Source organism: Mus musculus, chromosome 9 (genome assembly GCF_000001635.26).
Source record: "Mus musculus strain C57BL/6J chromosome 9, GRCm38.p6 C57BL/6J".
Classification (NCBI taxonomy): Eukaryota; Metazoa; Chordata; class Mammalia; order Rodentia; family Muridae; genus Mus; species Mus musculus.
This window is the reverse complement of record NC_000075.6, coordinates 49,436,559-49,463,792: the sequence shown is the minus strand read 5'-3', so window position 1 is coordinate 49,463,792 and position 27,234 is coordinate 49,436,559. Positions and strand designations below refer to the sequence as shown.

Sequence of the window (27,234 nt, the reverse complement as noted above, 5' to 3'; positions counted from 1 at the left end):
CATCCTGCTTTGAAGGCCACACCCCATCAAAGACAGTGTGGGGCTCATTGGAGTAAATGCATGTGCCAGAAGACTCCTGGTTAGACTGGACAGGTCCAGTCATAAGAAGGTAGTTGCTCTTTGTGGGTGGAGAGAGGATGTCATAGCTATAGCCACTTCTCTTTGCCATGCCTATGAAGGTCATGGGCTTCAGCTCAGGGACTTGGATGCCCCCAGCTGTGTAACACTAGTATTCTGCCATGGACATGCTATGAATCCCTGGTTCTCATGAGCAGAGGTGCAGGGCATCCTCTCTTCCCCTTGGCCACACCTCTCCTGCTTCCTAGATTTCATCCTTTGGATTGCATCCTTTGTGAGTTCCCTACGCTCACCACCCTGCTTCCTGCCCTCTTCCGTCCAGGCTCCTCATCTCCTCTCGTGAGCCTCACGGATTCACCTGTCATCTCTGAAAGTCCCTTGCAGACCAGCTTCCTCAGCTTCTCCCTTCTCCCGGCTCCAGGCCCACCTCCACCACCTCATGCAGGTTTCCATTTGGTTGTCTTGGCATCCCCCAAACTCAGAAAGCTTCTCCTCTACCCGCCCTCCTGACCCCTTTCTGCTAGAGCCAATTGTGCCTTCCCTGCATCTCGGCTAGGCTCTGACTTCTCAGCACGCGGAGTTAGTCCTCAGCGCTCATCCTCCTCTGACATAGCTCTGATGTCTGCACTCTGCTTTCTGCAGCTGTCACCAGGACCTCAGGCATCAGCCCTCCTTCCATGTGGCTGCCTGGACCCCTTGCTCATCTCCCTGCCTGTCCCTGCTCTGGCCAGTTCTGCATGCCACCTCCAGATCATCTTGCCTTCTTGCCAACAATGATAGTGCAACCCTCCTCCCACTTGCCATTTGAGACTTTCGTGTGGAATCTTTTTAGCTCCTCCTTCCCACCCCGTCTTTTTCCTCCACCCAATACTTCAATTACAGTTGGACCATCCATGAGGATCCTGAACTCCCCTCTCTCTGGTCTCTCTCTTCCCATTCCCCTCCCTTTCTATCATCACCCTCCCTTTAATGCTTTCTTTCACTCAAGACTCAGTTCAAATACCCCCACATTGCCTGCTCCTCTCATTGTAGGGTCTCCTCCACTGAACCTGGGGGAAAGCTTTCCTTGTAGTCTACAGCCATTTTTTTTTCATAGCATACTTCAGAAAGAGCTTTTGATTTTATTTGCCGTCATTGTTTCTGGTACTGGGAATTGAGCCCAGGGATTTGAGCATATTAGGCAAACTATGCCCCTCAATCCTAATAACATTTTTAAGCCCCTGTGTCCTGGAATTCAATGGCCAGATTTCAAATTCTAGCTCTTCCATACAGTGATGATGCAACTTCGAGTCCCCCCACCCCCCACGCACACACCTCCCGCGCTCTCCTTGTCTGGGACATGGAGATACCCAGGCCTGTATTGCTGCATTGCTATGAGGTTCACAGAGATCATCCATCCAAGCTATCAAGTTCAGTGCTGACCACATGGAACAGACTGATCAGTCTGGGCTCTTATTATTCTCTGTATTAGTCCTATTCACTTCATAATAGATCAGGAAATATTATACATAAAAACTCCTGGTAAGAGTTTCTCTAGCAATTATTGTTTCCTCTTTTGCTATTATTTAGCCTTTCTATAAATCACATTTGCTCTGAAATGTATTGTTGCTGCTGTAACCACAGCAACGGCAGCTAATGGAGTATTAGGAGAGTGCTAAGTGTTACCCAATTCTCCCTCCCAACAATGGTTCGGCGGAGGAGACTGTGAATTACTCTCCTTACGTTCCGGATAAAGAAAACGCTTGACCAAAAGCTGGTGGCCTAACCACCATTCTGAGCTGTTAATTCACCTAGAACATTTTAGACTCCTGAGACTGACCCCCTGAACCTTCTAAATCTAAACCCTAAAGGATATCTCACCTGGCTCAATCACTTGCTTATAAAGGTGATGAGTGTATATCAATTAACTGATGTTTCAAGTTTTAGTTCATATGTTTGTGCTGGGTGGCTCCCTGCAGACTTACAATGAGGAGGACCAGGCAGAGTCAGGGCCCTTCTGCGAGTGGTAAAGCCTTAGCTGTACACTTAAACCCTCCCTATTGTAGAGGGTCATCCATCTAGGTCTTAAGTGATACTAATGGGAATTCCTGTTTGTTCTGTACGGTCCAAAGAATGATCTGCCAAAGCCATACTTTCTGATTTCGATGGGTGAGTTTATGAAACACATAGCAAACCAATGGAAACAAGGAGAGGGGGAAAAGAGCATGGGGGGGGGGGAGGGGAGGGAGAGTGAGCACGTGAGAGCTGGGGTTCTCAAAGACAGCCCCAAGCAGAACATAGTATCTGGTAAAAGAACAAGTAGCAGCAGGTAGGGTTTACATCATCAACCCAGGCACTTGGAACATCCAGCAGGAACAGACTGGGGAAGTTGAGGCAGTCACCTGGAGTTCCCCATTGAGCTTTCTCTCCACAGAGAAGCTTCCCAAGGCTCAACTCCTCCCTCCCTTTCCACCATAGGCACCCTTGGATCAGTAAGCTCTGTTGCAGCTGCTCTCGAGGGCACAGTGTTCTTACTCTTGGGCTGTTCTGATGTTCTTTCTCCCCTACCACAGAGTTAGCAGGGCCAGCCCACCCCCAGACAGGAGGTCTTGGAGAACACTTTGTGACTGACACACATACTTGTGTCAGAAATGGAGTGGGAAGCAACCCCACTTCAAGTCCCAGATTCCTTCTCAGTGACCTACAAGGACACGTGACAACATGCATTACACCAGTGTTCATGTTATGGCTTATTTTCAAGAAGGGACTTACTGCCCACTAAGACATGCTCCTAACCACGGTTGCCTTCCCAGAGAATTCTGTCTGCTAATGAGCAAGTAACTCCCAAACTTAGTTCTATAGTTATATCACCCAGAAAGCTGAAATTGTTTCTGTCTGGACCTCATTTAGACAATAACTTAATTGGTCCAGGGGCAGCCAGTCCCAGATATATATGAGCCTTCCAAGTGATTCTAGCATGAAGCCAATGCTGACTCTTTTAGACCTAGGGCCTTGCTTTACTTCTTGAGCAAGTCTCTACATGAAAGTGAGATCTGACAGTATCACTAATTTGGAAGAGAGCACACCCATGTGTCCAGACTCCTTGCGGGCAGCAATTAGCTTGGTCACAGATGCACAGAAATGTCTTAATTGTCAACTCTGGTAGCTATCCTGAGAACCAAAGCACTGGCCTCCTTCCCTTAACTAAGCAGGCAGGCCAGAGCCTAATGACTTCAGATCTGAGACATCTGATCAAACATTCTCTTTTACACAGTGTGATGAGAATTGTACAAAGGCCTATTTCCACATGGGGAAAGCCCACGTGGCCCTGAAGAACTACAGCAAGGTAAGTTCCTAGCTCTGTGAAGAGTTGGTTAGGTGTTAATCCACCCTTTAGGGTTTTCTGAAGTTCCCAGATAATACAGTCGGGAATCTGGGACAGCCCCGCCAGCTGGAGGAGTCACGTCAGAGAATCCTTTACTAGCGCTGGTTCAATTTCCTCAGAGAGAATGAACAACAAGAAAACAAGATTCACTCGTAATCTCATTACTCCAAGCATGTGAGCATCCACACCGCCGCAACATCACATGACCAATCACAGTGTCAGTGATGGTGAGGCGGATAGGCAGTGACGGGGCGTAGATACCAAGCCAGTAACTCCTAGACTGGATGTGGGACTGAAGAGATACTGGGTTCAGCACACCCATGTCTAACCTGGAATAATGCTATTTTTAAAAATGTGATAGTTTGTATTTTGTTCAATCTCTATTTTTTATTCTGTGAGTTTGTGAACATGATGTGGGAGGGGGTTGGGGGAGCAGACTCGATGTCGCAAAGGTCAGAAGACAACTCTAGAGTCATTTCCCACCTTGATGTGGGTTCCAGGACTCAAGTCTCAGCTCAGCAGGCTTGGGGGACCTGGTAAGCCATCCGTCCCGCCAGCCCTCTTCTAGCCATCCTTACCCTGTTTTCTAGAAGGTTCCGGATCAACCTTGAAGATAGGAGTGTTTATTTCCTTAGAATTTTCTTTTCTCTTAGAGATTGGTTGGATGTTCTCTCAGGATTTCTTATATATTTTCTGAGCTGTGATGGTTTGTATATGCTCGGCCCAGGGGGTGGCACTATTAGGAGGTGTGGCCTTGTTGGAGTAGGTGTATCACTGTGGGTATGGGCTTAAGATCCTCACCTTAGCTGCCTGGAAGTCACTCTTCCATTAGCAGCCTTCAGATGATGTAGAACTCTCAGCTCTGCCTATACCGTGCCTGTCTAGATGCCATCATGCTCCTACCTTGATGATAATGGACTGAACCTCTGAACCTGTAAGCCAGCCCCAAATATATGTTGTCCTTTATAAGACTTGCCTTAATCATGGTGTCTGTCTGTTCACAGCAGTAAAACCCTAACTAAGACACGAGTGATACAATCATAGCCCCCAATTCTCCCTGTACCAGTCTTTCTCTCTCTAGTCTTTCTACCATTCCCTCAGTAAAATCCCATTGTCAAGTTCTCTAGCTGAGTCTGAGGTGGCCAGTGACTGGAGTCTTCACTGTTTTTGCAGCCTGTACCTCTAAGCCCCAGGGTATTTTATTCTCCTGTTCCTGGGCCTCAATCAACAACCTCCAGCCTACAGTTTTGCTTATTTCCTGACTCCCCTGGGCATAGCTGATGGGTTCTTCTTGCAAATATCAAATCTAAGTTTAGCATATACATTGTGATTATTCTAACCTCCGGCAGACATGAGCCACAGAAAAGCCAAGACCGGGTAGTTTTCATCACAGTTTGTATTTAACAAACACATTTTAAAAAATGAATTTTGAAAATAGTACCTGTAGTGCCACAGAACCTGAGAAGAGAAGCCCAGGCAAAAATATCAAAAGCTCACCTCTCTCCCTGACTGCCTCTGTGCTGAGAGCAGGGGGAGGATAGGAAGGGATAATGAAGGAGCCGAGCCCTGGGGTGCCCAGTGCCTGCCCTGTAATCATGGTACCCCTGATCACCTCTCAAGGTCTTCTTCCTGTTTTCCAGGCTAAAGAATGTTATCAGAAGATTGAAGAGATAAACCCCAAGCTGAAGGCACAGGTGAAAGGTGAGGAGGTCCCTGCTGCTAAGCTGCATCTGAACCTGGTTTTTCTTTGTGCTTCCCTGGGATGCCCTCCCTGCCTTCTCTGCCCTAGCCAAGGCCACACACAGTCTTGCCTTTCCTGCACAGCCCAGCCCTCTGTTAGCAGGCCTGCTCTGCTCAGTCTCCCTCTCTGCCCATGTTCAGATTCATTTCTTTCTTCCTTGCCATCTTCCAATGTATTCCTAGAATGCCCCAAGCTCCTAAATGTTTTAGGCTCCGTGTTTAGATCTTACATTACTTCTAAACAGTCTCTTCTAGCAGGAGAGTCTGAATTATTTTCTTGCTCTATACTTAAACACATCCTTGAAAGGAAGAAACAAAGGGGATGGGCAGGGGCAAGAGAGAGATGCAGAGGAGAGGAGCCTCTTGTACTCCTCTGTCGGTCATTAGGGTGTTGTTCAGTTCACTTTTCCCTGCTTGTTTTGATAGAACACCTAAATCAAGTAACTCTTCGAGAGAAAGCAGATCTTCAAGAGAAGGAAGCCCAAGAATCTCTGGATTCAGGAAAGAACACAGCAGTGACGACCAAAAATCTCCTGGAAACCCTATCCAAGCCTGGCCAGACACCCTTGTTCTATGCAGGAGGCATTGAGATTCTGACAGAAATGATGGCTGACTGTAAGTTAGATACGAGTAGGGTCTGAAGAGCATTGTCGGTGTGCAGGCATGGGGCTGGGGATCTGGCTTCGTGAAACGAAGATCCCCTTCCTTCTACAAATAGTGATGGGAAATCTACTCTAATATAGGTGCCAACCTCTACCTGTACCCGCTTCAGGGGATGCGCCGACTCAGTGCTCAGGCAGGAAGCACCACACATACAGCACAAGGCACACACATGGTGTGCTGCTGTGCCATGTGTGCCTATACTGCGTACTCAAACCACAGGGTGTATTTATTTATGTTCATATTTATACTCATATTATTATATGAATATATATGGATTATTATTTATATTATGCATATGTGAATATATTATTTAAGTAAGATATTAGTATATTAAACATTATATGTATATTCATAAATATAAATATTGAATACATCAGTGCATCTATTTTATAAATTTTTGACACATCTTGCTTATAACGCACATCCGATCTAACATCCCATACCACGCACACACCCTAAACCATGTAGAAACAGAAGAAATTTTTATGATAAACTATAGAAATCACCCCAGCTGCACTTAGCAGCTGCTTCAAACAAACAAACAAAAAATAGTTTCAGAGGAAACATCTCAGTCTCCTAATGAGATCACTCCATTCTGTGACCAGTCCCTGTACACACTGATGGCAAAGATCAAACAGCTTTGATTGCCCAGTGACAGTGCATCGTCTGTACAAATGGATGGAACCTCTGGTCTCTCGTCAGTCAGTATAGAACAGAAGCATCCCAGATTGCCCCCTCAGCAGCTTCTTAGAAACTTTAAGTTCTTCTCCATTGCCCGGAAACAGCTTCAAAATAAATATATAGAGTCAGATGGCATCCCAGTTCTTTCCAGAGATTAAACAGCTCTCTAAAGCCTCCAGAGTTATGAATTAAGATGCCGACATTTTCTAAGCAGTCCCTCTGAAAGCAACCCACTGAGTGACAGATGACAATTACATTTCTGGGTGTCCAAGTCCAGCCTTTCCCACTGGGATCTTTTGATGGACTTGGCTACGCTGCAGTTCCATCCTGGTAGGTAGGGAACCTGACTTGGTTCTTGTTTCAGGCACAGAGCGAACGTTGTTCAGAACCTACGGTGGATTCAGCACCATCAGTGACCATGAGGTCATCAGAAGGTAGGAATCTTCGGACACAGCCAGATGGATGTCTCATAAGGAAAGAAAGATAGCCATATGTGAAAACAGATATTGACCTCACAGGCAAGGCTCTGTGGTCGATATGTCCCTGCTCCTCAGGTAGCAGGGCGACCCCTGAGAGAACACATGTGAACCCCCTTGAGCTCAGAGCCTTTTGCACCATGTTGCAGCTGACGGAGTGAGCCTGTCCCACAGGCCTTCTCTGTCCTTCCCAATGAGACAGCCACAGGTCCCACTGGTTTGCCACCAGCGTCTGTAAGAGTCTCCTTTATTTCTTTTTTCCTTTTGGAATTTACTGGTCATTTAAGGAAGCAGAAGCAGCTGGGTCCTATATGATTTTATTTAGAATTTAATCTAAAACCAGACCTACATGGTAGGAGGGGAGGCACTGCATTAGTTGTATGTTGTGCTGAGATGGTCCAGAAGGCTTTGGATCCTAACGTGTGTTGGACACTTGGATGTTCACTCCTCACCGACAGCCCCTAGCTGCCCACTCTCCTCTGTGCATCCATCCCTGCCTTTTCAGGCCTTGGCTGTGGACCTGGAACTTGGGAGTTGGTGATGGGCAGCTCCTTGGTTCTGGTCACCCGTGGATATGCCTTTTTTGAGGGGGCAAGTCTCACTGTGTAGTCCTGGATGGCCACTCTGTCTCTATACAGACCATACTAGCTTTGACCCACAGAGATCCACCTGTTTCCAGTTGAGAATGAGGAATTAAAGGTGTGTGCCACCAAGTCCAGCTTGTGTGTGCATAAGAAAAAATTCTCTTAAAATCTTCCTTTGCTGAGTCTGGGAGTAGACCCCAGTGAAAAGAAAGCAAAGCGATTCCCAGGATCCACATTCCTCTCCCTGTCTTCTTCAGGTGCCTCTTCTTAACAGGGAAGGATGCAGTCGAGGAGGTGCTTTGCGTATCTGTTCTAAAACTCTGGCAGGAGGTTTGCGTCGACAACGGTAAGCCTGGCCCCTCACCCTTGCTTGTTAGTCGTGTGCCACAGAAATGAAAGCTGTGTGGTCCACTATGGCAGTTCTCCCAAAAGTCAGGACCAGGAGGAGTGGTGTCTATGCTTCCTTGCCTTTTCCTTTCAGAAAGTACATGGATCAAAAGCAAGTTCTGTATTGAGTTCATTTCCCAGCCTCCTCCTCCTTCTCATTGTCCTCCTCCCCTCCCTCCTCCTCCTCTGACTCAGACACTAGAGTGGAGGGTGGGCAAGATCACTGTCAGCCTAATGAGTGCCTGCCCCCAGGGCCTCTGCCTGCTCTGCAGACTCATGACTTCTGCTCATGTCATGAGCACTGGGGATGGATAGGTTCCTTTCTCGTCTGTTTAAAGATGTTTGGTTTTGCTGACCATAGCAGCCCTTGAAGCACTACCAGCCATCCTCTTTGGACACTGATGAGCATCTGTCACTGAAATAGGAAAAGGCCAGAGGGATTTTATTTTGTCAACTCATACCTTTCTTCATACTGCATCCTCCAGAGTTTATTAAGTCCTTGCATAATCTATCTTAGTCACCTTTATGGCTTCCGTGTATATCAAGATTTTAAGTTTTTCCTTCATCTCCAAAAAAAAAAGTTTCATAAGAATGGGGTTGATTTTGAGATGGTAAACACTAGAAATGAAGACAATGACAGGGTGGAGCCTGCAAGCGGTGTGTACACTCACAGGTCCAGCCGAGAATGAGGAAGCAAGCTCCATTCCTTTAGGCTCTAGACAGCTAGCTTATCAGAAAGCCCAGTTATTGGAAGGGATCAGTAGGTAAAGCCAAGCACCAAGGCTTGTGTCTCAGAACCCGAATGAATTAACAACAGAAAAGCCCAAAACAGGTATGGTGGCATGCTGGGAATGTGGAGACAGGTAGATCCCCAGGGCTCTAGGGTCAGACAGACTGGCCTGGTCAGTGATATCCAAGTCAGTGAGAGACACATTAAAAAAAGAGGAAAAAGAGGGGAGAGAAGAGAAGAGGAGAGGGGAGGGGAAGGGAGGGGAGGGGAGGGGAAGAGATTAAATTGGATTAGATTTAAATGATGCCTAGGGATGACATGTGAGATGTCCTCTGGCCTACACACACACACACACACACACACACACACACACACACACACACACAAACACACTCAAACCAAACCAAAATAAAACAAAATGAATTATCAAAGTCCCTCGCTCGGGGGTGTGTGTTTATTGAGATTCCTGAAGGAAGGTGAGGAAGGCTTCGATATCTCTGTGTGAATCAGACACAATAGCCCAGATACTTTTGTTTTTGTAAGTCTTGGAGGTATGTCATTTTAATACCTGAAAACTGTTTTCCCCTGGGGTATGCATCCTCTGTGTGTCAAGCTCATGGAATCTTGGCTGCCCAACTCAATAAGCACAAAGCCTTTTACAAAGGAACCAGAGAATGTGCAGGAGCAGAAACATGAGAAGAAATCAGTGGCGTATTGTTGGTCAGGGAGAGAGGTTAATTCCAGCTCACCCACAGTGACACACTTCCTCCAACAAAGCCACACTTTCTAATCCTTCCCAAACAGTTCCACCAACTGGGAGCCAAACATTCAAATATATCCCTTAGGGGGAGCCACTTGCATTCAAATCCTCACATCTTGGGAATCATTACTTCCCCCAAATGCAAGCAACCAAAGCTTTAACACAGGACCCTTTGAGTATTATTTCCAACTCAAACCATGATGTTATCCCTCCAGTGTGCTATGCTGCCTTTCCTTACTTCTTCTCATTCCCCTGCGCATGCTCTGTCTGTGTCCACATACCTGCTCAGAACGCTCAGAACACAAAGCAGGCAAAAGTCAATGTCATTGGATTTCAATGTTAGTACTCTGGAAAGAGCTCCCTGTCGAGGACAGAGAACACTGCTCACATGATATTGTAGGTTCGTGGGAAGAAGACAAATGGTTGCTCAGGCCAGTGTCTGGACATGCTCTGGTGTCTTGTTAAGCCAATTGCTTTCCCTTTATCCCATTCCATGTCCCTCACGGAGAAAGCGTTTATAACAATGATAACAGTCTAGCTAATCTAAGAGAGGCAGTCTCTGTCTAGCCATCGGTCAGTGGCCCCCTGAATCCTGGTTAAAACTCCTAACAGGTAGGTCACTGTCAAGCTGAGAACCTCAGAAGTTAGTTATCAGCAAACTTATTCACTCTGCTTATTCAGACACAGACGGTTGGCCCCGGAGTCCCATTCTTATGGGTAACATTATGCTGCCTGGCAAATGTGTTAAGAGCCAGCCGCTCTTTTGGGTGGTGGCCGACAGAACTGGCTTAAATGCCATCATGGCGGCTCGAGGCCACTAACACCTGTGTTCGGCAGAGGAGAACCAGCGCCTGCTTGTGACCCACCCTGATATGGCCAGGCTGCTGCCTTCCTTCATGACTTCCAGAATCCTGGTGATTCAACAGCAGAGCCTGGACCTACTGCTGCAGCTCACTCAGACGGAGAATGGCCGGAACCAAGTGATCAAGCACCTTGACATGACCCAGTAAGGTGGTGGGGGGTCTAACTTATGACCCTGGGGTTATCATGAAATAGACAAGGTTGCCCATCCCCCCTTCTGTCTCTGGTGTCTAGTCGCCATCAGATTGTCATAAGCCTTCATGAAAAAACAACTACAGAAGGAGCCTTTGAGGGGAACCCTATCAGGAAGGTCTTCAGACCAACTCCTGGCTGAGCTCAGAACCACGGCCAGGTTCATTTCTGCACAAATATAGACCATTGAAGCTGCCAGAGGCAGTGTTTCCGTAGGCAGACAGAGAACCCAGTCTAGAAACGGACCACTTGCTTCATTGTTAGACTCAGGCTCCATCCTGACCCCCTCCCCCTTGCTTTTCATCTGCTCTTCTATTTGATGCAATATTACTGGTTTGTTTGTCCTGTCCTTCAGCCATTTCTGAAAGATAGAGCATCGATTAGTCAAACAAATGCTTTTCATGAGGCTCTTTCTGAGATAGAGTCAGATAGGGATCATGTCTGCCTGACTCTTACTTGAACCACAGCTTACCTGAACCACGGTGACTCTTTAAAGTTTAACTCTTTTAAATGTTTTAAAAGAGTCTGTGCTTTTGCCCTCTTCACAGAGTAGACAAGAGAAGCCACACCAAGTAACAAGGCCACATCACCCAACTCTGCCTTGGTTCCTATTCATTGGAGCCCAGCCCCCACTCTCAGTTCTCTGTAAGAAAAGGGGCCAAATCTTCCTGGACCAGGCTGAACCCCTCTTAGCTGTCCATCTGGTGAGGAATTCATTGTGTGCCAAGGACAGGGTGGTCTCATTCTCCCTGTTCCCATTCAGTCATAGTCCCAGTGCCTTGGCAACCCTGAAGCTCCACCCACCAGGCAGGTGGACTGCTAGTGAAAGCCTCCGGAAACACCTGGACTTTTCAGGTGACTCTACAGCCATCATCTCAAGCCTGATTTTCTCTGAAACCATCTTTTGTCTCTGAACAACTATAGCTGTAGTTGTTCTATGACTTTTGCCCTAAACTATCTTTGACTTGTCACAGTCTCAACTTGAACTTCTCCAGCATCTTGGAGATCAGTGGGGGTTGTGGCTCACCTTGGTCCATACAGTCCTGAGAACTGAGGGGGACCCCAGCACATTGCCTTCAGCTCCACTAGTTTTAGTCTTGCTAATACCTTTCTTCAGATAGGTGGGATGGAGGTATAATTGGTTCTCTGGGCTAGAGTGAGGTTGTTTGAAGCAGGACAGAGCATTGCATGCCTCATAGAGGCATGCAGGTCGCCTTCCTCCCCAGATGTTGTGAACTGGCAGGAACAGGTCTCCCACTTTGTAGAAAGCACTGGGATTTAAGATTCACACAGTCTAGTGCTTAGCCCTCCTATGTTTTGTTAGCCACTTTTGGCCTGGGAGTGGTACATTGTCTTGTTTGTTCTGCACACTTGGAATGGCACTGAAGAGAGACAGTGGGGAACTGAAGAGCTGACTTGGCAGCTAAGAGCGTGCACTACTCTTGCAGGGGACCTGAGTTCAGTTCTCAGCACCAATATTGAGCAGTTCACCATTACCCATAACTCTAGCTGCAAATCGGATGCCTTCTCTGGCCTCTAAGAGCAACATTTATATTTATATAAATATAAATTCTTCATATTTTAAAAGAATTTTGGTAGGCTAGGCATATGGCTTATGGTAGAACCCTTACCTGGTACATATTAGGGCTCAGTTCTCAGCACACCACCCTCTACCCTCCAAAAACAAACAAACAAACAAACAAAGGCACAGAGGTATGTCTATGTGAATTTAGAGCCTTTTCTCCAGCCTGATGCAAACAATTTGACTAAAAGGAGCTTAAGCGTAAGAGAGCATGGTCTGTCTTCCTTACTTTTCTTTAAAATGAAAGACTAAACACAACAACAGTTAGCTTGGAGATGCCATGGTCAAGATCGAGGTCTTTGCTTTCCCTTTCCTTATCCCTGGGCGGGATGCCAAGCCTCGAGTATGTGCTTTCACACAGTTTAGATCCTGTCGGATCTCCCCTTTTTGTTAAGAAAAGCCAGTGCTTACTTCTGTTTGGTAGAGTTGTGTCCTGGACTACCCAGGAACATTATGTAGGCTTCTGTAGCAGAGTCAGAAAATTGGAAGGGGGACATCGTGTCAGTGTGGCTGGCCAACTAACAACTGCTCCCACCATAAAGAGCCACCGGGCATCCCTATCTGATACTTGGTAAGACCCTAATAATGCTTTAATGATCATCTTTCTCTCTTTAAGGTAGATTGTTCAGAGTCTTAAATGGAGACCGTAGTGAAAAGGTGGACTCCATGAGCCAGTTCTCTGAACTGCAGTTCATCCACTGAGACAACAGCTTGTTAAGAGAGCAGAAAATGTGCCTCAGGGCAAGATGAGGTGAAAATGGACACACTGTCCTCTGTAGGCTATGAGAGCAGCTAGGAGAAGTGTCTTGTCATGGGCTGAGGAAGCTTATTGCTCATGTCTCCTAAGGCTAAAGCAGAATGACCCTGGCTGGTGTCTGTCCTTGATGCTATTTGGGTTCATCAGCATTCATCATCAAGACCAAGAAAACAGTTAAATTGGTGGAGGACGAATCTGGACTACCTCCAAAGCAAGTGCACTCCTGAAGAAGTCAGGGATTTGCAGGAGCTTGGAGACACCTGAGCTTTAGACATCATGTAGCCCCGCCCCATCCAGCATGAGCGTCCTTCTGCAAAGCCCAACCCAATCCATGCATGCTCCCCTCTGGGGAAAAGCCAGCATGTCCAGGGTCTCTGTTAGATTTGCTCCAGGCTCACAGGACAGCTCACCAGACAGGAGGTCTTCCCAGCTACTTAGGGTGTGAGTCACCCTGCCTCCCCCACCAAGGTAACCCATCAATTGCCAGAGCTACTAGGACTATGTTGCCTATCTCACTCTCTGCCCCAAGGCCAGCCCAGAATATAAAGAGTCTGCAACAAGCATCAAATCCTGCCTCTTCCCAGGATTGTGGGCGCCACACTAGGCTTTCCTAGTTCAAGTATACAATGGCCTCTACCAATTCTCAGGAGATTTAGCCCTTCCCAGAACAATTTGCTAAACAGATTCTATACCTTCAAAGTGGGTGCTTGCTACACTCCCAGATATCCAGTCCATAGGCTCTTTCCCAGTCTTGCTGTCACTCTGCTGCCCTTAAGATCTGGTCCTCTTGATCAGAGCCTTCTCAAAATTCATACTGTGGCTGTCCATATCATCCATCCTGTCCCTCCCCCTCTGTCATAGCTTTTGTTTCTAGGGTTCCTTACTAACCCCTCCCACCTTGTACCATCATCCAAGCCAGGGACTCCAGGACCCTATACTAGCTCTTTTCTTGTCTGTGACTTGAAAAAACAGAGTCTATGTCTTAAAGATAAGATAACAACACACTTCTGTTGCTAGATCCTGCCTCCTTGTCTGTGAATAGCATAACAAATAAAATGTGGTTCTTTTGGGCCAGTCTCTTTCACCTGAATTTTCTGCTTTGGCATAGAGAATCTAACCATCCAGTTGCTAAGTTTGAATTCTAGAGTTGACTTCTTCCACCCTCACTATGGTCATAAGACCATAGCTTGTCAATCCTTGCTCATTAGCATCTCCTGGCTCTCCCTAGCCATGTTCCTCCTCTGCCCCTCATTCCCTCTCAGTCTTTGTTGTACCTCCTCCTGTTTAAAGTACCTCTCATCCTGCCACTGCCTCAGCCCAGTCTCATGACCTTTGTTGTCAGGACAACCACACATCTCCCTGATGGGATTCTCTGTCCCTCCCTGTGTCCTACCTCATTTAATCTGGCCTCCATTAAACCAGCAAAAAAAAAAAAAAAAAAAAAAAGATGTTTCTAAAATGCACACTGGTCCTGTTTTCCTACTGAAAATCCTACAGTGACTCTTCATTGCCCTTAAGACTAACTCATGAGAGTCATCTGGGGCCTGGCTAAAGTGCAATCTTCCAGAGATTTGGGGCTTAAGAGTAATTTTAGAGTAGTCAACACACCATCCTACCCCTGCCACTACCACTCAGAGAGTCATCACGTGTGGGAGAAGGTGGACCTTGGGGGTTAAACCCAAAGTTTGTAGAAGACTCCAGAAGGCTCATCATGAACTGAGCTCTGTCTAGTCCTCTCGCCTCCCAGCTATCTACTCTCCTTTTGCACACTAAGCACTAATGGTAAGGAGCTGATAGGTATCCCAAAGATGCCTTGCAGTCTGAGAGTACCTCAGGGTGTTCTGTCTGATGTGCCCTGTATCCACGTGCCTGACACTGGCCTGCAAGCTTCCTGATGCCAGAAGAGTGTCTCACTTCATCTTTGTGGTCCTAGAACCAACCTCATTGCCTGGACAGTAATCAGTGATAGTTTAGCCCAATTAGATGAATGACTAAATGATAATAAGCATCAGTGTTCTCTGAAGATGCAGCTTAGACAACACATATTGTTGAAGCCTTTTCATCTTTATCCCCCCCCCCCCACACACACACACATACATCCTGCCAGGGAGACTCTGAGGCCCTCAGCAAGAATCTATTCTAGCACGTTCCTAATGCTTTCCTTCATTTTTTGTCCATATGTCACTGTAGACCAGGAGCTAGGTGCTGAGCACCGCACACGGCATTCCAGAGATACTTGGTTTGCTGGAGGGGACTCATCACTTTTAGTTCTGGTGTGCTGACAGTAAGTCCTCTTTGGGCATCTTGGGGTTATATAGCTTTTTCTGTCAACTGCACTGGACTGTTTGCCCAGACTCTGTTTAGGATCCACTCAAAACCCTTGAAACTTTTCTGTATGAACCAGTAACCCAAGTGAGTCTCGCAACTCTGTTCCTCACCTGCAATCTCCAGCTCTCAGTAGAGGACTCTAACTCTATTAAATCCATCTGCTATATTCAGCAGCCTGTCAAGATCTTGTTAAATATTTATTCCATCATCTGTCTTATTAGGATCCTCCCACTTTAGTTATGAGTAGATTAAGAAGTTTGCCTTTTAGATGTCGTCCAAGTTAATGAACTCAACTGAGACTCAGCCATAGGGCAGAATACCAGAATCTCCTTCCAAGCTGGTGTCTGATTAATTAGTGAACTTACATTAAAACTGTTTGTCCACCTGGGGATTTACATGGAGTGCTGGAACCATCCTGGACCGATGGTGTCTACGGGTCCTGGGTGGCCATGGTGGTGGATCCATCCTTTCAACTCTTCTTTCCCAGATGCTGAGGCTGGGCTGGGCTCCTTACAAGGGCACCTTATTAGAGATGCTGAGGGTCAGAAGACATCCCATTCTGAGTTTGGTGTTTTAATGGCTCTTTGCAGACTGTGTGAAGCACTGCTGTCATTTCTTGCCTTCTCTGATAAGAAGGCCAATACAGCCATCGGAATACTCACAGACTTGGCTCTAGAAGAAAGGTAATGGTCTTGTTTATACAAACTGACAGTTCTCTAACCTGTGTTAAGCTGTGTGGTCTTTGAAAAATGGCAGCATCTACAGAGACAAGACTAACCTCCACATGAGCATTACAAGATTGGTTGAGTAAGGAGACTGTCACCATCCACTCTCATCCTAGTCCCTCCAGGTGGAGGGTGGCTCCGTCCTCAGTGAGCTTGGAAGCCATAACACACAGTTACCCCTTGGTTCTATTAATTCTGCATCTGTGAGTTCAACCAACCACAGATCAAGAGTACTTCTAAAACTACTTCAGTCCTAAACATGGACAGACCCTTTTCCTTACCGTTCCCTAAACAATACATATGGTGGGTATTTACATACCACTTGCATTGTTCCAGGACCATAACTACAAATGATGAGAGATGGCTCGAAGCTCCCTGGAGGTTATACATAGATTATATGCAAATACTATGCCATTCTATGTTAGGGGCTTGAGCATCTGCGCAGCTGGATATTCATAGGTTCCTGGGGCCAGTCTCATACAGACACTGGGGAGGATGGCTACTGAAAACACTGCTTCTTGCAGTAAGCGTATCAGCTGTGGCTCAGGGAAGCCTCCTGCCACTTGGTCAGTGCCTGGCCTGGTGCATAGTGACTGCTGGCAGACCTGTGTTGAATGACTATGGGTGAGCAAGCAGAAAAGGTACCAGGAAACATTGCCTCCTCTTGGGTTGCCACTGGCTCTGAGCAGCTATCTCTTCTTCCTGCCTTGTGTTTTGCTTTTAGCAGCTGGGGAGGAGATGGTAAAAATCCTAGATGTTTGGAATAGTTACAAATTCCTAAGTCATTTCTTATGAGCATTTAAAATATTCATTGAATACATTGTGAATCTTGCCTGGAAATAGCCATGGGAGAAAGAGCTACCATGCTGAGGTAGGCTGGGAGCGTGGAATACGGCACCAGTGTATGGTGCTGTGCATCTGAGCCTTCGCTGAGGCTGTAACGAGCGAATATCCCTGAGGCTGTGATGGGTGAACATGTGTTTCCCACCTGCACTGGGCACATGGGACACACAAACCCAAAGTGAGGAGGAAGGGATGTAGCCAAGTCAACAGAAACTGGAGGATTCCAGCAACTTCTCTGGACAAGAGCCCTTGTGTCTGATATCAAAGATGATTCTCTAGGCTTAGGAAAATTAAAGCCATGTGACAAACCCAGTGACTTTTAACTTTAGGCACTCAGAATGAATTGTAAATGTGTACTGTAAGTCACGTAGGTCTCTGAGGTATCACCTGAGATGCCAGCCTCCTGGCATAGTTTGTATCATTTCGAAATTAGCCTGGCTGATGTTCTCTCAACAGATTCCAAGTCTGGTTCCAGACCAACCTTCCAGATGTCCTCCCTGCTCTCACGGGAGCTCTGGTGAGCAAACCCCCAAGTCTCTCCTCCATGACAGCTCCTCCTTCTTTCCAGGACAGGGCTGTTGAAAGACAATTTATATCCCAGCACCCTTGTTGTCTCTCAGCCTGATTAGTCATTTATTCACAGCTGGAATTTACACAGTTCCCAGTTATTAAAACAACTGCAGGCAGGACAAATAGGAGTGGCTTATGGACAGCGCAGGGAAACACTGCATGTGGATTGCATCTTACTTGACAGTAGGGAGAGAGAGCCACTCTCCATCAGAGTCCTCCTAGCACAAAGTAGTTTCTTCAGGACAGGATGTGGCTTTGTCCCCTGTGGAAATCACCCCATAGAGAGAAGGGTAGCACTGTTAGGGAAGGAGCAAGGGTTCTCCCTGGAGAGCAGGCTATGTCTGTTGAGCCATGGAAGGTTCAGGAGACGCTGGAGGAGCATGGCTATACCCCACCCCAACATTGTGAAGCTGGTTGGTGGAGAAGCCAAGTGTATGGCTCCATCCTGTTACCAGGGTGATTTTATTGATGTCACGGTGTGACATTGAGCTAGCTGCCTAGCTCTTAGCCTTTTGGTGAGCAAGAGATATTTCTAGAAAATCCTGTGGCATTGCTTATCTGTTGTCTGAGACACCTCTGAATTCACTTGTAGAATCGAGAGCCCAAGATAACCAGCCCCTCTGCCCTCTGCCAGTGCATTGCTCTGTTGGGAAACATCAGCGCTGAGCCAACTGCCAGAAAACACATGATAGCTCATGAAGAATTTGGGAATGCCTGCTTGGACCTCCTGGTATCACAGCCTTTCTATTCAAAGTTGGTCTCCTGTCCTCTAGTAAGGCACTGGCTTCTAACCGTAATTCTGTTTCTAGGGCCCCATTGACTTATCCCTACTATAGCTATAGGTTTGGTGGGATAGAAACCTCCAAAGTTCTCTAGATTAAGTCTCCTTGACCTAGGGAGACTTGGAGGTTTTTCTGATGGAACTGATCATCCACTTCGATAGCCCAGATTTCAGTGCAAACCCAGGGACTGCAAATCCAGAATGGCATAGCCAAGGTATCTGAGGCACCTTCTACTCCTCCTAAGTTAATGCCAATTCCTAGAGCTGGTATCTGTACTTCTACCGCCATCCGAGTCTGTGATATTAACAATATAAGGAGTGTGGGTGTCTCAGGACATTCATCTAAGGGAAAAGGTGACCATGAAAAGTTGCAAGGCAGTGAGATGATTACCCTGTTTTGTTTCCAGGTCAAGTGTGAAGAGGACATGGACTTATTCAGAGAGATCACATATACCCTCCTAGGACTCATCATGAACTTGTGTCTTGAAATCACCTTCCTCTCTGAGGTACAACGCTCTTGTCACCCTCCTTGGATCCCTGGGATGGACTGCCCACATCAAGTTGCTTGATTTGCTCCCATGTTCATAAGGTGACCAGAAGCATGTGGCCCTGAACATTAACAGCTTGGAGAGATGGAGGGATGGAGGAATATACTGTCGCTTTGCCAAGGGCAAGACTCACTCTCGTATTCATTCAGAAAACTGTCCACATGCACAGAACATGCCAAGCCTACCAGAGGCTGCATTTATAGAGTCAAATAACATGTGCCCTGCTAGTCCACAACTAGAGGAGACAGATATGGAAGCAATAAAATACGCCCTTGTGGATATGAACATGGGTGTTGTAGTTCCCAGAGAGTGGGTGGCTCTGTCTGATTGCTTAAAAAAATACTCTACAGGGGATTCTAACTGTCAGGGCTTTAAAGTTGCTTTTCCCTTATTCCCATGTTTGTAGATGTGGGTTGTGAAGATGAGCCGGAAGTGCCTGTCTCTACTGAACAGCAAGGATGGAGGAATCTTAACAGTAAGTTTCTCCAAAAAGTGGACTAACTGTTCCTGCCCTAGAACCAATTTCATGTTAATAAGTCCTGTTCTCTTTGTAGTCACCATCTTTGAAATCTCATTGACTCTAAGGTGCCCACAAACACACAAATGCCAAACTTGGCCTTTAATCTGAAAGCATCTGGTGACCCCTCCACATATACACGTGAGCCTTGTAGAGTCCAGGAGCCCAAATTAAGTATCTCTTGACTGTGCAGTCTAGACTTTAACAAGCAGACACAATGCAACCTACATCATTTACACTATTTCAAGAGATCCTTTGGAGACATATGCTAGAATGACCTTCTTAGTTCTGTTTCTGATATTTGGCTATGAAAATGAAGATGGTCCCGTGGTTAGGACAGAGGACATGAAGAAGTTAACACGATTCAGGAGGTCATTGGCTGTCACCCTAGGATGCACTCTTTACCTACTGTATCAGTGCAGGATCTAACACATAATCAGACAAGGTGACATCCAGGACAGGGGTCAAAAAACAACCCTCTAAGACCTGCGGCAGAGGGATTGGCTTCAGACCTTCTCATGACCTGTCACCCACCTGAGCATTGTGGCACATGTCTACATACACATATTCACACACATTCTCTCTCTCTCTCTCTCTCTCTCTCTCTCTCTCTCTCTCTCTCACACACACACACACACACACACACACACTCATATACACACACTCTAACACACAGACACACTTACATACACACACTCACATACACACTCTAACACAGAGACACTCACATACACACTCTCTCACACACACACACTCACGTACACATATACATACACTTACATATACACATATACACACTGACACACACACGGTGGTACATATACACCATACACACACTCACATACACATTTACACATATACTCACACACTCACACACAAACGTACACACTCTCTTCTCACACATACACAGACACATACCAATAATCATAAATAATTATAATTCCAAAAACTTTTTTTAAATAAAATAAAAACTGGGAAGTAAAGCAAATGAAATCTCCCAGAAAGTCAAACCAAAAGACAGAGCTATCGAAAGATAAAGCTAAATGAAAACTGAAAACTCCACGGGTCAGTCCTGGAAGTGGGGCATCCTCTAATGAGGACCGTGCTGGTGCTGAGGTCTGGGAGGCACCCAGGAAGGACTGACTCTCAGGGTTGAGCCCTGTGTAAAGCTGAGCTACACTGAGCCTCTGTGCCAGGAGGCTTTATTTCCAGCCCTTTGAGCTGCCTGCCTGTCAGGTTTATTAAAAAGGAACTAGGTTCTCTATGTGTTCTTTGCCCATTATATCATTTAAAAATTGAGGAATAAAATTTTGCTTCCAATATTAATGATTGCTTTTACCTGTGAAACTCCCCCTCATTAACTTTGAAAGTCGCCAGCATTTCTGGACGGGGTGTCTAAGCATCCTCTTTGTGTCCCCTCAGAGAGCGGCAGGTGTTCTGAGCCGGACCCTTTCTTCCTCTCAGACCATTGTGGAGGAGGCCCTGACAGCAGGAGTGGTCAAGAAAATGATTAAATTCCTGAGGGTAAAGTTATGGCACTACTCACAACTTCTTAACTATCTAGAGATCACCTGTACAACTTAGAGGGCAGGAGGAAGGTGGGCTGTTCAGTTAACATGGCAAGATGTCATCTCTGCCTGAATAGAGAGCCAAGTCTTCCATCTGTCCCTGAGCAGTGACAAAGACCCTTGAATGAATAAGCAAATTGTTCTTTGGCTACAGTGGTAAAACCGGGCTTGCCCTCCATACCCAGCTTGAAATGTGCAGCCTCTGTCCTTGAACAAAGGTGTACTGAACAGCTTTTGGCAAGGTCCCATAAGGCAATTATTTTGTTCATGGATTTCTGGTACTTTCTGTCTTTATCCGGAGTGGACCAGTTGTTAACTCCATCTGTGAGCTTTGGAGGCTGCAGAGTTATCATGTGACCAGAGGATGTTGGAATTTCCCGAATGAAGTAGGTGCAAAGAATCCAAGTGAGGAGTTAGATCCACCTGGAAAGGCACAGGGAATTATCAGACTGTTGCCTCTAAATCCTACCCATGCACTGTCACTCATGTTACTGATGCAGTAGTACTGCTAAGCGGGGCAGGAAGCAAGCTCAAGCTGGGGAAGATGCCACCAGGCAGGGCAGATGACACCGGGGCAGGGTGAAGGATCTCAGTGAAGAGCGACGCTTGGTCAGTGCCTGTCATTATCCCTACAGCTTTGGCACTATGCCAGAGACTGCTGGATGCATCCACATACATCCTAAAGACCCTGATATTATGGAATTATGCTTGCATAATTGTTACCTCTTATGATGATCTCAGTTGGTGACTCTTCACAGAGATTATCAACCCTTATTCTCCAAAGCCAAAGGATGGGAGGGGGGCATTTGCTTCCTTTTGGGAAAACATCAGCTACTGAACAGCATCACTGTTGTCTAAGACAGTCTCTAGTAAAGCCTTTCACTTAGTGGTGTCAGGTGTACAGGCAACAGGCCTACGTCGTCACCCTGGGCATGGGCTAGGTGGACAGTTGGGTTCAAGTGACCTCCATCCTTGCTCACTTATGGAGCATATGTCATACTTCATCTAATCCTCTTACAGATGCCACGGAGGCCACTGGCACTGTTATAGTCACTGAGGTATCTGAGCAAGAATGGCTAGACCCTTGATCTGACGTTTCTGATATTTGTTCTGCAACCTAGATGGGAGGCCAGACTGCATCACGTTACGCCATAAAGATACTGGCTATCTGCACGAACAGCTGTCATGCAGCTCGGGAAGAAGTAGTGAGACTTGATAAAAGTAAGTGATGGTTTCATTATGGGAGCCCAGGCCTCAAAGAGGGATTCACCCTGGGAGCTGCAGAGAGAATGGAGGCTGAGGAGGAGGTGGGGAGATCTAGACAGCGGGGCTCCCTCCCTTGTAGTGTTTCCACAACCGGATGTCAGTTCACCTCCCGTCACAAAGTGTCTCCTTGGCCTTCGGTCTGTGCTTCCTTCGGTAAAATGCCAGGCAGCTCAAAGATCACAGGGCAGAAGCTAGACAACTTCCCCCACCCGTGACGCTAACCTGGACTTGTTTCTATAGTGATGCTGGAACCGGCCTAGCACCGGCTCTCTCCCTTCTTGGAAGGAGGGCAGAAATGAAGCACCTTCAATCCTAAGATGAGAGCAAAGGGACTTTCAGCATTGAGGCCAACTGAATTCATTAAGACTGCTTTAGACAGTTAGCCTGAAGAGTGTTGATGTCACTCCATCATAAGATAGATGTGAAGGCTACAGAGTTACCACGTGACCAAACACTACTTTAATTTTCCCACAATCTAACTTAAACTCTAAATCCACTGTAGCTCTTCATGGGGCGTTGGGAGGCAATGGTCCAAGCAGGGGAAGATTCCTAATGTTCTCTATATCTCCTCCTCCTCCTCCTCCTCACACACTGACTGACTGGATGGGGCCCACAGAGGACAAGAACTTTCCATCTGAAAAGATGCAAACCTCTCACTCAGGCAGGGAGGTGATGTAGAGTGGGGGGAGGGGTCTTGAGAACAGACTTTTCTGACACTCCAAACCATTTAAAAAACAGTTAGGGTTTCATTGCTGTGAAGAGACACCATGACCACAGCAACTCTTAGAAAGGAAAACCTGTAACCAGGCCTGGTTTACAGTTTTCGGAGGTTTAGTCCATTATCATCGTGTCAGGAAACATGGCAGGGCGCAGGCAGACACAGTGCTGGAGTACAAGCTGAAAGTTCTCTACTTCAATCTGTAGGCACGAGAAAGGGATTACATACCATCCTGGGCAAAGCTTAGGCATAGGAAACCTGAAAGCCCACCCCACAGCAACACATTTCCTTTAACAAGGCCACCCTTTCTCCAACAAGGCCACACCTTCTAACAGTGCCACCCCCTATGGGCCAGGCATTCACACTCATGAGTCTATGAGGGCCATTCCTATTCAAATGACCACAGTCTCAGATGTAGCTCTAGCTGATCTATAACTTGTTATGTAGATCAGACCAGCCTCAAATTCACACAAATCTCCCTGTCTCTGCCTCCTGGGTGCTGGGATTAATCCATCATGTCCAGCTATGCAAAGCAAGTTATACCACAGTACAAAGCTACAGGGAGAGCACACACATTTCCCCAAGTTTCTGAAGAAGCTTGCCATCCACCCCGTCAACCTCCCCTGCCCATCTTGGCAGCCTTTTCAGCCGGTCTGTTGCAATTGCTCCCTCTACCCATGTTTCCCTGTAGAGTTTGACCTTTTGATGCTGCTGCTTGCCTCTGAGGATGAAATTCTGGCGGGCAATGCTGCCCTCTGCCTTGGCAACTGCATGGAAGTGCCCAGTGCAGCCCCTTCCTTGCTGAAGACGGACATCGTGAGGGTGCTCTTGAAGCTGGCAGGCAGCGACTCAAAGGAGACAGGCGTACAGCTGAATGCAGGCATCGCTCTGGGGAAGCTGTGCACTGCTGAGCCCAGGTCGGTTGTGGTCACGCTGAGCCAGGCCACCCAAGTGGTGATAACATCTCAGAAAGAGCAGGGCAAACCAAGCACTGTGGGAGGAACCCACAGAGGTACCACCTCCTGCCTTGTGTGCAGGCCACTCGGGGTCCCCATGAGCTACGTCTCTAGGATAAGGGTCCTTCCTGTGGGGGGAAATCACAACTTCCAGCCTGAGAAAGGAAATGCCTTTGACAGGGTTTGGTTCCAGGCACATGGTCACCATCTGTTCATCCACCCTGCCTTCAACTGTCTCCATTTCATTTTCTTCTTTCTCTCACACATCCAGTCCTGTCTCTTCTTCTTCCTCTATTATTGAGCTTTCTGTCACTGTGACAAGAATGTTCATTTAAAGAAAGACTTATTTTGACTGATGGTCTCAGGAGCTTCTTCAGCCTCTGCTCACATGTGTCTTTGGACCTGTTGCAAGGCTGTGCCCCATGGCAGGTACATAGCACAGAGGGGAGCCATTCATGTCACGGTTCCCAAGAAGCCAAGAAAGACACCAGAAAGGACAGATTCCCCAACTCCCTTTTGAGAACACCCCAGTGACCTAAATCTCACCCGCATTAGGCCAAGCACACTAAAGCTTCTGTCATCTTCTGACAGTGCCATAGACTGGGACCAAGGCCTCAGTGCATGGACCTTTGAAGTACATTTAATATGCAATCTGTAACACATACTGTCTTTGTCTCTCTGTATGTCTCTGCCCCTGTCTCTTCTTTGCCCTCCCCATCTCTCTCATCTCTCTTTCAATATCTCTGCCTCCCCTCCTCTCTCTCCCACTCTTCCTTCCTCCCTCACTTCATTCTTTTCTCTCTTCACTAGTTGGCCTATAACTTGCTTTATAGCTCAGGTGGATCGCAATCCCCCTGCCTCTGCCTCACCAAAACTGAGACTGTGGCTGTGCACTACCATGTTTAGCGCCTCATCTTTTTCTTTACTTTTCTGGACCAGACTTCTAATTTTTTTGCTGATTGATTGGCTCGTTTATTGATTGACTTGACTCTAAGCAAATGGAGGACTGGTCAGTGCCAGTAACAGTCTCCTGCTGGAGAGACAAGGCTACAGAACAGCATGCCTGAGACCAGCCAGCAAGCCGGAGCATCATTTACCTGTCCTGGACCTGTTATATGCTTAACCATCCCATGGTGTATGTCTCAGGGTGTTTCCCCATGGCTGTGCCATGGTCCATTGCATAGAAGTAAGGGAGACCTTGAGGATGGGGTTCAATATGGCTCCTGCCTTACAGCTGCACACATCTCTCCCCCCCCCCATCCCCCCGAAATGAGAAGGCTGGTTTGGTTGTCACTGAAAGCTCTTTCAAGTCCTCTCTGATTGATCAAGTAGAAGAAAAAGAGAAAAGCTTTTTTTTCTACAAAAAGAGAAACCCATTACTAGGATAAGTTCAAAGTGGCCCCCTGCTGGGGTGGGATGGAGGGCTTTCCTAAGAGCACAGCTTCATCTGACCGGCCTGTCACACCTGACACTGAGTGTTCCCAGTATTGTGTGGGTTCCCCTAGAGTCCCACTACTCTCTTTGATCTTTAAGGCTCTCCTGTGCCACTGTCACTTTCCCTTTCCCTCGAGTGATCAGTGCATGGCCAGCATCCATCTGCAGAAGGTAGCTGTGAAGTGTGACGTATATTAACCTGGATTCTGCATCCTGACTTACCACAGGTTTGCTGCCCAACTGCGAGAGCTTCACGGGATACAAGTTCTCAACTCTACAATGAAACACTTGAATGATTCTTGAAAGACACGGTGCCAGTGTAAAAGCCTGTGAGCACACACACACACACACACACACACAACTCTGGGCCAGGGGTCACTGCTCTGCTAATAAATTCTTTTTAAATATTTAGCTCCAAAACTGGATGTCTGCCGGGTTTTTGCTGGGAAGAAGAGAGCAGGTGGCTACCACAGTAGAAACTGCTGCTCTAACAACTGATGCTTGCTCTAGCATCCATCTCCCATGCCTTTGACCTGCTCCTTCATTTTCTACTGAGGCTGGAAAACAGCCTATCAAAAGCCTCATTTCCCAGGCACCCTTGCAGCAACACCACTAGATGAGAACTAGATCCTGAGGGAAGCATCAGGGGTGTTTGGTACTGACACCTTAGCATCTGCCTGCAGCACTCAGCCCTATAAAAGACTGGTGGTAGCACCAGGGTGGCAGCAGCTACCTGAATCCCAACTGCATCTGTGGCATGTGCTTTTGAATCCAGTGGGTTAAGTGATGATGGGTGGCTCCCCTGACAAGGGAGCTGTTTCTAGTCCTGGGCCTGGGGGTCAGCATTAGCATCTGGCTGCTTTCTTACAAGTACCCCATGTTAGGTGTAAGATGGTTCTGGACTGAAAGTGAGAGAACACAGGCTTTTATTTGCAGAAACCCAGTTGGAAGTCTGGATGAAAATCACTAACCTGGAGCCCTCTGTGTGGGACCAGTGCACTGTGGGCAGCTGGTAAGAGCTCACTGGAGTATTCTACAATGGGGCTGTAACAGTGTCCCCAGGTGCCAGGCAGGTGCCAGGCCTCAGCAGAGAAGGTGGGACCTGCCCATTCCATGGCCTCATGCAAACAAACCTCCTTCAAGCAGCCAAATTGCAAGGGAGATGTGTGACGGTAAACAGAGCAGAGAGGAAAAGTAGAGGTTGCAGAATCTGCAGCTTTCAAAGAACTCGGCAGGGCTTGGAAGGTGGCATCGGGGTGCAGAATCAACAGGCTGGTCTCCATTGCAAGGTTCATGCCTCTCTCATGCTGCTACATTCCTCCTCTCTGACTCTGAAAATGGCTGCCGTAGGTAGAACCCCATCCCCAAAGAGTGGGGACTGTCACATTCCACTGTGCTTGAGAGTTCACGCACAGAGTTGTAATCTTCACGCTGGCGGTGGGGTGGTTGCACACACTCGACAGGTGGAGAGACATGCCTTACAAACTAGCCATCTCGCATCTCGTAACCTCACAAGGATACCATGAGGCAGATATTGTCTTCACTATAGATGTAAAGAAACCAAGACTTCCATGCCTGGGGCCATGTATTCTGTAAATAGAGGAGTCAGAAGTTAAGGGCAAACTAAAGACTCAAAAGTTTGTTTGTTTGTTTTTAACTTTTTTCTAATGTAAAACATTTCTCTCCTTGTTGAATGTGGCTTGCAAGAAACATCTAATTTTTTTCTGAGTCTCTTTCTTCTCTGTAAAATGAGAGTAATAGTTCCATCCGACCTTCTCCACTTTGGATACTCAAGACTTATATAGCACAGGGGTGGGAGGGTGGAGGGTGGCTTAATGGTCATGACGGATATACTAGAAATGATTTCTCCCCTCCCTTCCCTGTCCACCAAAAGATCCACGTTTACCATTCCCCCATCCTATGTATGCACATAGACACTCCCAAACCCCACCTCCAGCCAACAGTGGCCTCCCTGTATACTTATGAGACTGTCAGTCTAAGAATGCCAATCCTAGCGGGGCTGGAGTTCTGGGTGCTCAGAACTCAGGAGTGGAGTATTTATTTGTAGGTTCCTCTGACTGCTCTAGTGCAAGGTGCTAGGGTCAGGTCCTTTCCCAACAGACTC

The 27,234-nt window shown here is 47.0% G+C and overlaps 1 protein-coding gene across 5 annotated transcripts in view; it reads left to right on the top strand.

The window, feature by feature from the left end:
• Ttc12 (tetratricopeptide repeat domain 12) overlaps positions 1–26,832 on the top strand; it is a 49,315-nt gene extending 22,483 nt beyond the window's left edge. The window contains exons 8-22 of one of the 5 annotated variants that reach the window (NM_172770.3): positions 3,332–3,403; positions 5,083–5,143; positions 5,609–5,797; positions 6,891–6,960; positions 7,844–7,932; positions 10,301–10,469; positions 15,774–15,866; positions 17,208–17,268; positions 17,914–18,051; positions 18,510–18,608; positions 19,057–19,125; positions 20,590–20,691; positions 21,857–21,956; positions 23,411–23,636; positions 25,337–26,832. In NM_172770.3, coding sequence (NP_766358.1) covers positions 3,332–3,403; positions 5,083–5,143; positions 5,609–5,797; positions 6,891–6,960; positions 7,844–7,932; positions 10,301–10,469; positions 15,774–15,866; positions 17,208–17,268; positions 17,914–18,051; positions 18,510–18,608; positions 19,057–19,125; positions 20,590–20,691; positions 21,857–21,956; positions 23,411–23,636; positions 25,337–25,412 — 1,614 coding nt within the window. In that variant the 3' untranslated portion in view covers positions 25,413–26,832. Of the gene's footprint in view, positions 1–3,331; positions 3,404–5,082; positions 5,144–5,608; positions 5,798–6,890; positions 6,961–7,843; positions 7,933–10,300; positions 10,470–15,773; positions 15,867–17,207; positions 17,269–17,913; positions 18,052–18,509; positions 18,692–19,056; positions 19,126–20,589; positions 20,692–21,856; positions 21,957–23,410; positions 23,637–25,336 lie in introns of those variants that run through there. The other 4 variants (XM_030244325.1, XR_003947876.1, XM_011242510.2 and 1 more) reach the window with 4 other exon arrangements.
• Positions 26,833–27,234: the final 402 nt, after the last annotated feature.